This window comes from Chinchilla lanigera, unplaced genomic scaffold, assembly GCF_000276665.1.
Source record: "Chinchilla lanigera isolate Chin_1 unplaced genomic scaffold, ChiLan1.0 scaffold00097, whole genome shotgun sequence".
In the NCBI taxonomy this organism is placed as follows: domain Eukaryota; kingdom Metazoa; phylum Chordata; class Mammalia; order Rodentia; family Chinchillidae; genus Chinchilla; species Chinchilla lanigera.
The window spans coordinates 4,902,898-4,916,017 of record NW_004955498.1 but is presented as its reverse complement, the minus strand read 5'-3'; the positions used below and the strand labels follow the sequence as shown (position 1 = coordinate 4,916,017).

At 42.0% G+C, this 13,120-nt stretch overlaps 1 protein-coding gene across 1 annotated transcript; it reads left to right on the top strand.

Moving 5' to 3' along the window:
• Nucleotides 1–959: 959 nt before the first annotated feature.
• LOC102026887 (melanoma-associated antigen 4-like) lies at nt 960–12,906 on the top strand. The gene is made up of 4 exons (XM_005406412.1): nt 960–1,017; nt 9,424–9,517; nt 11,345–11,436; nt 11,740–12,906. Exon 4 carries the CDS (start codon nt 11,790–11,792, stop codon nt 12,747–12,749), a length of 960 nt encoding a protein of 319 aa, XP_005406469.1. The 5' UTR covers nt 960–1,017; nt 9,424–9,517; nt 11,345–11,436; nt 11,740–11,789; the 3' UTR covers nt 12,750–12,906.
• The last annotated feature ends 214 nt before the right edge of the window (nt 12,907–13,120 follow it).

The following is a 13,120-nucleotide window of genomic DNA, read 5'->3' as shown; positions in this document are numbered from 1 at the left end:
TGTTCTCTGGCTGGCTTCATCCTGCAGATGTAATTATTTTCCAGCTACAGCCACTATATATATGATGTACCAATAAACGAAATTGAAACAAAATACAATTCCTGCCTCTACAACAGTGCACAATTTGACACCACCACACACCAGAGATATTAATACTCTGGGGCAACACAGCAAGAGCAGGAAATTGGAGATATTATGGATTGGGGGACTGAAGTAATAAGTCCTTGAAACCACCCTGGTGAGTGAGGCCTGACTTTCAAAACAAACACTATTTTGACAAATATAAAGAATGCACTAGAAACAGTATAGCGAGTACAAGAATGAACAATGTATAGTAGCATTAGTTATTCAATAATCAAAGACGAGTCTCCCTTCACCTCATGGGACTCTGGGCATCTGGTCAGTGGTCTGGGATGTAGAAATTGAGGAACATATCCAAGGGGATCCAAGAACCAAGCAGAAAACCACTAGGAGGATGGAATGGACCTAGAGAGCCATTTTCTGCACCTGCTGACACGTTCCCAGACCTGAATTCTACTGACTGCAGAGTAGTCCAATCAGAACTAAGTGAGGAACTTCATCTGAATTCCTTGGCTCAGGGGAAGGGAGCAGAGAGGATCGGGGTACACATGAGGATCAAGGTGAGAAGAGACAACGGACTGAGGAAGCTCTGCCCAGTGGAAGGGCCAGCAAATTACCAAGATCTAAGCCTGTGGTGAGCCCTGGAGCACACAGGGGCTGAATTGTTACAATGAGTCTCAGGCTTGTGTATCCCGGGAGGTAGATACATAGTATCAAGGGAATGAGCTCAAGTCCATAGAGGAAGGTGGTTCCCGCTCTGCCAGGAACCAAGCGGCTGAACCTCCAGTCAGGACTGAGGGGACCTTGGAAATTCCGTTCCGCTCCTGCTGTGAGGCCTGGGAGACCCCGGGCACAGTTCCTCAAAGGAAGTCCCAGACTGTGGCGAAGGCTTTGAGTCAGGGCTGCTGAGGTCCCGTTCTGAGGCGTTGGTCTCAGGTGAGGGGAATTTTGTGGGTGGGCTCGGTTAGGGCTCAAGCTGACAGGCTATTGGGGGAATGAGGAAGTTCACCGCCTAAAGAGGGTCCCCCGAAAGTCCGGTTCTTCCTCGGTGGAGAGCCTTTATTACGAGAAAGCATTCTCAGTGGGGAGCACTCGGGGCTCAGGGGACGTGATGCGCAGTGTAAGGCCCAGATCTGAGATTCGAGCTTTAGGGGGAAGAGTGCACAGGGCCTGGGATCCGGGAGGTCAGAGTGCGGGTCTGAGAGGGAGCTGCCAAAGCCCCAAGGGAGAAAGAAGGTCCCAGAACATTCTAGAAAAGCCTCTATTTTCTCCTGCACACTCGGTGCACAGTTCTCATGACAGCGCCCCCTTTGGTCCCAATGGGAACTGCACGCGGTGTCAATTGTTTTGTTTTCTTTGGTACTGGGAATCAAACTCAGGAACTTGCACTTGCCAGGCAGGGAATTGACCACTGAGCTAGCTCAGAGTTTTGTTTCCAAATCTTTGCTTCAGGTTGGAGGAACAGGGAAGGCCAGAGCTTAGATCAAATTTGCGGGACCGGGAAAACTGCAGGGGTGTCCCAGCCGTGTAGAAAAGGAGCTGTGGCCTGCCTGGCCCCCGTGCTGCAGAATTCTCAGGAGAGTGCCCCTATTTGCCTCTGTGTGACTTTAAAGGAGCACCACAGCCTAGTGCCAGGCATGTACATACATATATGTGAATATGTGTACACAAGTGTATATTTGTATATATGTATATATTTGCAGTGTGTGATGAGCACAATCCTTATGTGTATGTATGTATATTCAAATATATCTATATTTTATGTATATGAATATTTCTACCTGTTTGTAGTACATACTGATCACATTCCTCATAGAGACGTTGTTCATGGGCACACTTCACAATTCTCTATCTCTTTTTGTACTTTTTCTTTTTAAGGCAGGGTCTTGCTGTGCAGTTCAGGCTAGCCTTGAGCTCACTTTTTAGCTCAGGCTAGTATCAAACTCACGACGATCCTCCTGCCTCAGCCTTCCAAGTACTGGGATTACAGGCATGCGCTACCACACCCAGCTAACAATTCTCTCTTTTTTATTTGATTTCCCTCCTTTCCATCCTACCTCCCGCTATTTTTGCCTATTTACTATTATCAGCCTTTCATTTTGCCCTTTATTTAGAGCTTAGGTTCCTCATATTACAGAAACAGGTATTTTAAACTTGTATGTCTGATTTGTTTCGCTTAAAATTATGGTCTCAAGGTACAGCCATTTTCCTATATATGACTTAAGGCTGTCCTTTTTATGCCAAAGTAGTACCCCATTATGTATAAATACTACATTTTCATTATCCATTTATCTATTGATGGCAATAAAGGTCACTGTTAAGGTTTAGCTGTTATGAATGGTGCTGCTATAAACATGGATACACATACATCACAATAATATGATGTCTTTAATTCTTTTCATAAAATAACTAGAAGGGGAATATGTGGGTTAAATATAAATTCTAGTGCTTGTTTCTAAAGATTCTCCTATCTGATTTTTATAGTGGTTGTACCAGTTTACACTCCCACAATCAATGAAGAAGTATCACTTTTTCCTGGTAGGCTTGCTAGCATTTGCTATTGTTGGATCTCTTGAAGGTAATAATGCTTTCTGGAGTGAGACAGAAGTACACTTTGTTTTAATTTGCATTTCCTGAGAGGTTAGTAATGCAGAATATTTTTTCATGTACTTATTGGCCATTTGTAGTACTGAATCTGAGAAGTATCCTTTCATTTAGATGAGCATTTCTTGGTTGGGTCCTCTAACTTGGAGGTCCTAATTTCTTTTAGTTCTTCATATATTCAAGATATTAGCGGTTGGTATGAGGAATAGCAGGCAATAATCTTTCTAATGACAAGTTGTCTGCTCACTCTGGTGAGTGTTTGCTTTACTGCACAGAGCTTTTTCATTTGATTTGATTGCATTTATTCTTTCTTGTTAGTATTTTTTGGGCAGCTGGTGTTGTCCCAAGAATCACTGTCTATGCATATGTCTCGCTGAGTTTTAGGTAAGTTATAAGGAAGCAGATTGTTTCCCCTTTTAATATTTAAATTTCTTATTGATTTTTATTTACTTTAGTGCATGGTGAGAGATTATGGTTATAAGTTCAACATTTGACACTTGGATAGGCAGTTCTTACAGCACCATTTCTTAAAGAGGCTTTGTCAAAGTAAAGTATTTTGTCCCCTTTTCAAATCAAAGTTAGTTGTGTTGCCTGGAATTATTTCTGTATCCCCAATTCTATTCTGTTGATGCAAAAGTCTGGTTTTTTTTTTAAATTTTGTTTTGTTTTGTTTTTTCCAGTATCTTGTGGTTTGCTCACTGTAAATTTGTACTATAATTTGAAGTGTGGAATTATGATGCCCCTGCCTTGCTTTTGTTGCTCACTATTGCTTATGCTCTTCTAGATCTCTTCTGGTACCTTGTGAATTTTAGAGTGGTTTCCTCTTGCTCTTTGACGAATACTATTGGTATTTTCACTGAGATTGCATTCAATCTGTATAATACTTTTGAGTCATTTTGACTATATGAGAGCTGTGTATGCAGGAACAGGGGATGTCTTTGCATTTTGTGATATCCTTCTTAATGACCTTTTCAAACTAATAATATTCCTTGTAGAGGTCTCTCTTTCCCTTGGTTAGATTAATTCCTAAGGACATAAGTTTTGCAATGCTATTGTGAATGCTCTGTTTGCCTAATTCCTTTCTCAGTCAGCTTCTTATTGGTATATAAGAATAGTATTGATTTTCTGTGTTGATTTTGTCACCTGCTACATTACACAATTTGGTTCTTTTTTGTTTTGTTTTGTTTTGTTTTGTTTTGTTTTGCTTTTTTGTTTTTTTTGGTTTTTCTCTGGTACCAGGAACTGAACTCATGACCTTGCGCTTGCCAGGCAGGTGCTTTGCCACTGAGCTAAATCCCCAGCCCCTTGGTTCTTAATTGTAGGAATCTTTTGGTGTAGTTTTAGGGGTCTTGCAGGGAGAGTATCATGTCATCTGCAAATAAAAATAATTTAGCTTGTTTCTTTCCCATACAGATCCCATTTATTTCTTTCTCTTGCCTATTGTTCTGGCTAATATTTTGAGAGCTATACTGAACAGGAGTGGTTGAATAGATGTCTTTGTTTTCTCCTGAATTCAGTAGCAAGACAGCTTCCCCCAGTTTATTATGTTAGCCATTGATTTGTCATAGATGGCTGTAATCAGATTGCAATAAGTTTCTTCTATGCCTACTTTCTTCAGGGCCTTTATCATGAATGGATGTTGGATTTTGTCTAATGATTTTTCTGTGTCTGTCAGTATGATCCTGCAATTTTTGTCTTGTATCCATTTATGCAATGTATTACATATATTGAATTACACATGATGAACGACCTCTGCATCTTGCAATGTATCCTACTTGATCATGATGTACGAATTATTAATGATTTCCTGCTTGCTCTTAGTACCTCATTGAGGATTTTGTATCTGTGTCCCTTAAAGGCTTTGCCTTGTAACTGTTTATTTTTGCTGTGCCCATTGCTTGTTTTGGAATTAGGGTAACGCTTGCTTCCAGGAATGACACTGGGGGTACTGCTTCCCTTTGCATTTCAGATGACGGATTGAAGAATCCTGGCACTGGATCTTACATGAAGTTCTTGTAGAGTTCAGCAGCACCTGCACTGTGCCTGGTCTCTCCTTAGTTGTTATTTATTATTATTAATTCTTCAGTTGATGGACAGAATCTGGACTATTCAATTGTTTATATCGAGCACACTTTGATAGCTCACCTGGGAGAGTGGAGAATTATAGACCTGACAAAATGCTCTTTCCTTAGTTAGGTAGTGTATATTGTATCAGAGTTCATACATTTATTCTAAATTATCCATTCAATTCATGTATATATTCTTAAAGTAGTTGCCAGTGATCTTCAGAATTTTGGCAGAATCTGTTGTGATTTCACCTTTTCATTTCTAATTACATGTGTTTGAGTTTTTACGTACTTTCTGTTTCAATTGGCTCAGGTTTTATCAAATTTGTTTATCTTTTCAAAAAACCAGCTCCTCAATGCATTGATTCTTTGTAGTTTTTAGACTCATTTTCATAATTCCTGCTTCCACTTTTGCCATTACTTTCTTCATAATAGCTTTGGATTTGAATTGCTCTTATCATTCTCTCACCTTGATGTGTGTATTAATATTTTGGGTTTTTTTTTTTGAGCTTGCTGTTTCTATGCTGTGTGCATTCATTACTATACATTTTCCTCTTAGGACTACTGTCATTGTGTCTCATATGTCCTAATGAGATGGGGTGGCATTATCATTTGATTGTAGATGTCTACAGAGTTCCATCCAAAAATGGAATATACATTCTGATGTGCAACCCATGAAACTTTCACCAAAATATTGTAGAGCACTTGCTAGCCCAGAAAGCATGCTTAAGTAAATGCAAATGAATGGAAACCATTCCATGCACATAATCAAAGATAGTACAATGATTGTAGAAATCACACAAAGTATCATTTGATTGTGGGAACTAATTCCTTTCTTGCTATTTTCCTTGACACACTGATTACTCAAGAGGGTATTGTTTACTTTCCGTATGTTTACAAGGTTTCTTTGTTATCTTTTGCCACTGATTTCTTGTTTCATTGCACTGTATTCTGATAATATGCACAGAACGATTTCCATTCTTTTGCATCTATTTAAATGTCCTTTTTGGGCTAGCATGTGATCTGTTTTGGAGTAAGTTCCATGTGCTGTAGAGCAGAGTGTGTATTCCACCGTTGGGTGGCTATAGATATCTGTCCAGCCCATTCGTTCAAAGGTTTGGTTGAACTCTGATATTTCTTTGTTTATTTTCTTTCTAGCAGACTGATCTATTTGTCACAGTGTGGTATCATCAGAGTGGGGTACAATAACTCCATGACTTATGAACACTCCACTTGCAAACAAATTGTAGAAGCAACTCACGTGTATGTCAGACATTGTCACAGGAGTACTGCTATGTGCTTACTGTATATTGAGATAGGGTACAGTGGTACAGTACAGTCGGAAACTTACTGTATTAGTTTGTGTTTTCTTTTTTATGCTTTACATTGTATACTTGTGTCAAAGTTGTATAAGCTCACTTATTGGACTTACAAAATAATCCGACTAATGAACGTCCTCAAGAAAGGAACTCACTTCTAAGTCAAGGACTTACATTATTATAATTGTATTAGTGTTTCTCTGCCTTTTAATGTGTCTATTAGTGTTTCTTTCATAATGCTGGGCGTGCTGGTTTCTGTTATAAATATGTCTATAATTGTTATTTCTCCCTGTTTAAGTGCTGCTTTAACCAATATGTGGTGACCTGCTTCGTCTCTTCTGATCAACTTTGACTTAAAATTCATTTGGTTTGAAATGAAGATAGCTACTGCTATTTTTCTTTGGATTTCTGTTGCATGGAATGTTGTTCTCCATCCTTTGATTTCCAATCTATGAGTCTTAAATTAAATATGATTTCTGTGTACTCTGTACATTGATTTTTTTTCTTGATTTATTCTGTCGATATTTGTTGTTTGGGGAATTGACACTTTTTCCACTGAGAGTTATTCCTGGAAGATATTGCCTTATTCTTCTAATTGCATTATTTGCCTGCTGCTGATTCCTTATTTTTTTTATCATTCGTCTTGGAGCTCATCCAGTCAGATGGATTCAGTACATTTGACTTATTGGCATTGTTATTGCATTGTCTCTTTCTAGCATGTCTTGTGAGTATTATTGTAATGCTTATTTGGTGGTCATGGATTTCTTGAGGTGCTTTTTGTCATGAACACAATTCAATTTCACCCCACATTTTTAAGTAAAGTTTTCCAAGACATATATATGTGGACTGAAAATTGTTATACTTTAGCACTTGAAAAACTTTACTCCAAGCTCTCCAAGCCCATATGTTTTATGTTGACAATTTGGCAGTTATTCTAGTCAGTTTATATTTATATTATTCATTTATGTTCTAATTTATAAGATTTTCTCCCTATGTTGGACTTGCGTTGTTTGGACAATGATATTACATGTAAAGGCTCGCTTTTAGAAATTGCTATTTGTTGCTGTACATACCGTACTTAGCTGTATGTTTATGTTGTTACCAGGGTTTAAGAAGTTATCTGCTATTTTTTCTGTAACATTTTTTTTGGACATTTGTAGTATCTACTGATTTTTCATATATTTGTATTATTCTGTGATTGGTCTTTCTTGGTTCATCTTGCAGTTATTGAATCCATTTTTCATATTTTCTTGGGGCTTTAAATGTGTCTTTGCATACTTTTTCATTGGAAGCATCCCCATATTTTCATCCTGAAAACCTGTCCTCATACTGGTTGCTTCTGTTGCCCATAGTTTCTATAAAATTTTAATCTCCCACCTGATTATTATCCTTTCATGGATTCTCCTTTTTTTCCTCACCTGTTCATGCATGTCTTCTATTATTTTCTTTAACTCAACTACCTTTTTATTAATGTGTTCTAAAAGCTCCTTGATAATTTCAGTTATTATTTTTATTACCTGTTTAGTTATATCTTTTGAAATTATGCATAGCACTTAATAGATTTATTTTCTAACCTCCTCTTATCCTTCCAAGTAATTTGGATGTGTTGTTTATATTATTCTCCCCCTTAATCCTCTTTGGATTAGCTTTGGCAGAGTTGGGAGTTTTGGCTGCCATTTTGTTGGTTTGTCTTCTCATGTTTCTGTTATTTTCTGTTTGTTTTGTTCTGTGCTAAAGTTGGTGGCACTTAAAGTTGAAAAACATTTTGCTAGCATAGCAATCCCTTTAGTTAGTCTACTTTACAGTGATGGAATTTGGGCAAGGCCGACGATGTTCCTTTCACTGACTTTTAAAATCGAACCATGTGTCTTTAATTGGAAAGAGGATATGGAGAGTAATTGCCCCAAAACCATGGTCTGAACTCATGCTGGTATATTATTAATGTCAAAGAGGAATTGTGGGTGTTAGCATAGAAAGAAAAACCATTAACAGCAACGTTTATGTGACCCTGGCAATTTCAAGCTAATCAACCTACTGTGAAACTGTCCAAAACAAAATGCACATTAACATACCATAGAAAAAAATCAGGTATTGTCCTTAACCATAGGAAAGAAATCCTCCATTATAGTATAACCACTATGAAAAACCTGATATTGGCACACATCTAATATGTACTAAATGTAACAGCTGTGGCTCTGCTACTGATAGAAAAAATTTCCTGGAAGTTTTATGCAGTTAAACTTCTAAATATTATTAAAGGTTAATGGTTTATAGTTAAAGATATATCTAGCTGCAGAAGGGGGAATGCAGGAAGAAAAAAATTTAAAATTATGCACGAGCATATGAGAAAGAAGAGAAAAACGGTGGCACAAGTGGGTGATCCTATAAGTGTCTAGAAGGATGTCTATAAAGTTAGCAAGGAAAAGAGGAAAAACACAAAGAGAATTGGAAGTTAGCAGAAATAAAGGGATAAAATATTAGAAATTATATGGATAATAAAATTTTAAATATGTATAAGGGGAACATTTAATGGAAAAGAGCAAAATAGAAAAAAGATAAAACAGAAAGAAAGAAGACAAGCAAAATATTTCTTGGTGATGCTGAATGAGCAGTTGCGTATCTGGATGTGGAATTTTGGAGTCTCAAAGTTCTCCATTTTCTGAGGCCCCCTATGGTTTTCCAGAACTCTGCTGCGTCCAAGTCATGCAGTGCTGTTGCTCACACTGCTGAATAAGGAAGGCAGCCAGACCCCATATCTGTGCTGGAGGCAGGCAGAAGGGCAAGGGCTGGAATATTTAAGGCTGAGACTTTCAAGTCCAGAGCAACTCAGGCTGGGCCTGGCCGTGGGCTATGTGTGGCAGGTCTTTGCCATTCCCACCCTAATCCCAAGCACTCAGGGGTCTTTTGCCAGACTGCTTCCTGCCCAAAGCTGTTTCTTGTTGCTGTCACTTGCACAGTCACTGTGGGCAGGTGGCACTGAAGTGAAGCCATCCCAGTTCTGAGTCCCAGGATGAAACCACTAAGCCTTTCCCCCACTGAGGACCATGCCCTCATTCTCCCCAGGGCTAGGGCAGCATCTGTGTTCAGGAAAATTACCCGCCTTTACCTGTCCAGCTGAACCCTACACTGTCCCTGCAGATGTCAGCAACCTCTGGTCCACGAATCCAGAGCTTCTCCCTAAAGCTCTCTGCAGTCCTCAGGTTTTCCTTGATTCTACAAACTCAACGTCCATTTGATATGAGCCAGGAAACAGGAAGAAAGCCCAGACTGTTTTGTATCCTCTCTACATTATAGTCTTTCTCTTCAAACTCATTGTACCGTTTCTTAATTTCTCTCTTATTTTCCTGGCTCAGGTTGTTGTCGTTCAGAGTCTGGATTCTGAATCTGTGGGAGACTGAACTGCTGCTGATCTCCACTCCTACACTTTCAAGCACAGAACACCTGAGGGTAACACACATTCCTATAAAGAAGGTCATGTACAGACCCTGGTTCCCCTGTGCTCACCCCGGTATTCCCGTGAGAGTGGCTTTGTGTGAATCCTTGTCATTTATGCTAACAGTTCAGGACAGGTAAACTCAATAATTTGAGGATCTTATTCCAAGACGTGATTCATGTCACCAGAGGGAGATTCATATAGTCAATAGAAGTAGGACCCCAAGAGCAGGCCAGTTTCATCTATCCAGACTTCCTAGGATGATGTGTGTCCTCTGTCTAGAAACCAGTGACCACTCAGAATGTGCCTGGTCCCCGGGTAAGCTGTTGGCGGACCTAGCTGGCTACAAATTTCTGCCACAGTTAGGAAAAGGGTCATCAGGGAGATGATGTCTTGGTCTCCAAGGGAGAGATCAGCTCATCTCACGTGGGTTGAGGGAGGACAGGTAGCAAGAAGAGGGTAATTAAGAAACTTTAGAAGCCCATAGGGGATTCCTTACTTATGCTCTTGGTCCTGAGACACAATACTTGACATCTGCAGTTTATTAAAAGAAAAGTTGCCTTGGAATCACAATTTATAGGTTTTTCACTGGACAGTCAGCCAGCTACCAGGCAGAATAGTAGACTGGAAGGGCCGGGGCGAAGGAAACCTGCTCAGCACAAGTCCTCCAGGAAGCAGAAGTTAAAAGGAGGAGCCAGGTCAGTTGACATAAACTTCCTTGTCACACCCAGTGACCTTCCTTTTCTTACCAGGTGCCATCACCTGAAAACAAGGGAGCGGTAAGCCACATACTGCAGATACCTTCCAAAGGTCCTCCCTCTGTGCTGCTGTGTCTTTCAGAGGGGATCTAGACCATAACCAGGGTCCCAATGATATGTGCACAGGTCTTGCTGCCAGCACTGATAGCCCCATGTGGGGATGACAGCAGGGCCATCTGCGCACTTATCTGAGATTCCTCAGGATCTCATGGAGGTGACAACCTACATCTGAGACATGTGTGCAGGCTGTGCTCAGGGAACCCCATCTGGTCAGGAGACACACAGGTGGCCCACGATCACTGAGAGTCAACATGAGGACCCTAAGGAAGGGTTTACGGTACTTCTCACCTGAACTCAGGGAAGTGGGTGCTCCACAGATTTGAACTTCCTTTTTTGGTCATCTGGGGAAGCTGGGGCAGGGCTGTCAGGCTGAGGCTGCTCTCTTACTTCTGCATCTCTGATCTCAGAAAGCTAAAGGCCTTGGTAGGAGGAAGGTGGGGCAAGGAGAGGAGAAAGGTTATCCAGAGCCCTGTCAGGAGTCTAGTTTTGGGCAAAGTGAAGCCCCACAGTTCAGCATGCAGCACACAGCCTCCACCTGTCTCTTTGTCCCCTGTCCTCAGACCCAGGAAAAAGAAGGAATGGACTCCCGTCTCTCCCTCTTGGAATGTGGCAGAGAGATAGGCCTGTGATTTCAAGAAGAGGGCACCTGACCATCCCTGGAGGAGCCCTAGACCTACCTATTAATACGTGGAAAGGGCAGCTTCCCATTCCTAGGGCGTATGGAACCCACAGAATTCGCCCACCTCCACCTGTTGCCTCCAGACAGCTTTACCCAGACTTGGCCCCTCACAGACATTCGTTCCCTCTCAGAGCAGACACTTTTTCTAAGAGTTTGCCTCATTCAGGCAGAGAGTTTGGAACCAGGCCCTGCTTAAGGACAGTTCAGGGCTCTGCATGAGCAGAGAGGTGACCATCCACCGGAAGAGTGGGAACTCAAAAGTCAAGTCAACCCCACATGTGAGGTCTGCTGGATCAGGACTGTGATTTAGGTCTGCAGCCTGAGGGCCCCCATGTCTCTTACAGGAGCTCCAGGAAGCAGGAGGGGAAGGTCTTGTTGTGAAGCAGTGTCCACAGCTGAGACAAGAGAGGAGACCCAGGTGGTGTCAGGAGTCAAGGTGAGGTGCATGCCCTGATGGGTTCCTAGGGTTCCACCTGTCCCAGAGCAGAACACCTCATAGTGCCCAGGCTGCATATGCCTTACCCTCTTCCCTAGTGCCTTGTCCCCTGCAGTTCAACTGCAGCCTGAGAAGCAGCCTCATTTCATTGCTCCAAAACCATGGGGACTGGGCCTCAGGAGGAGAGAAGCCTGTGAAACCCTAGGCCACCACCCAAGGGAAGGCCAACAGTGAGCTTCTGTGGGAGGCAATAAGTGTGCTGTGCTCACCTGGGAACACTAATATCTTCCCTCTCTCCTCCAGGCATCTGAGTCTTCAACAACAAGCTCTTGCTGTCTACACAGAACACCAAGATGCCTCATGGTCAGGGGAGCCCAGACAGAAAGCTCGGGAGTGGCCCTCCTCAAAGCAGTACACGGGTCCCCATGGGTGCGCAGGCCCTCAAGGATGAGGAGAAGGAAGCAGCAGCCAGCGCTTCCTCTTCATCCTCTTCCTCCTGTGCTGTAGTGGGGGCCGCAGCAAGAGAAGAGCCTGGGTCTGGGGCACCAAGTTGTCTTCAGGATCCTCAGGGCACTTCTTCTCCCCCGACTGCCTGTGGTTTTACTCCAAGGGGCCAATGCTGTGAGGGCTCCAGCAGGCAAGGAGAGGGGGGTGTGAGCTCCTCCCAGGGCAAGTATATCTCTCAGGTCACGCCGTATGAGATCCTGTATGACAAGTTAGATAAATTGCTGCCATTCGTGCTCCAGAAGTATCAAAAGAAGGAGCAGGTCACCATGGAAGAAATGGTGCACATTGTGGGCCATGATTACCAGGCCCGCTGCCCTCTGCTCTTTAAGGCACTCTTTGAGTTCATGTGCCCGAGCATTGGCATTGAGATGAAGGAAATGGATGCCCTTGGCCATACATATGAATTTGTCCCCATCTTGGGCCTCACTTATAATGGGCTACTAGATAACGAGGGCCAGACATTTCCTAAAGCAAAACTTCTGACAGTCATCCTGAGTATGATCACTGTAAAGGGCAACCGGCTCAGTGAGGAGGACCTAAGGGAACTACTGAGAAATAGCGAGGTATTAAGTGAGAGGGAACACTTTACTGGGGATCCCTGGAAATTCAGCACGGAGGATTTGGTAAGGGAAAAGTACCTGGTGCACCAGCAGGTTCCTAACAGTGATCCTCCTCGCTATGAGTTCTTGTGGGGCCCAAGGGCCCACGCTGAAACCACGGAGATGAAAATCCTACAGCATGTATTCAACTGTGATAGGGTAGATCCCAGTTATTACCTACATCTATATGAACAGGATTTGCAATGAAGAACGTGTTTTCAGGGCCCCTGACAGGCAGGATGAGTGACAGGGAAAGGGAGTATTCCACAGTCCCGTCACTGCTTGGGTTCCAGCCACGTGAATTGAGGTCAGATGTCAGTTACTATTTCTGGAAATCAGGCAGTTTTCTAAGCAGAAAGGGCGTAAATAGGATAAATGCCACCTTGATGTTTTTCTGCCTGGGTTATTAGTTAATGGATCTGTGATATCTGCAAATGTTATTTGAAGAATGATACTGATTTTCACATGAATTTTATGGGTTTTTAATTGATATTTAATTGTAATTTGTGGTGTGAATACTGTTTTGTTTTTCATTCTAAATGTAATGCCTTTCCAGTTTTCTCAAACGAACAGGGAAT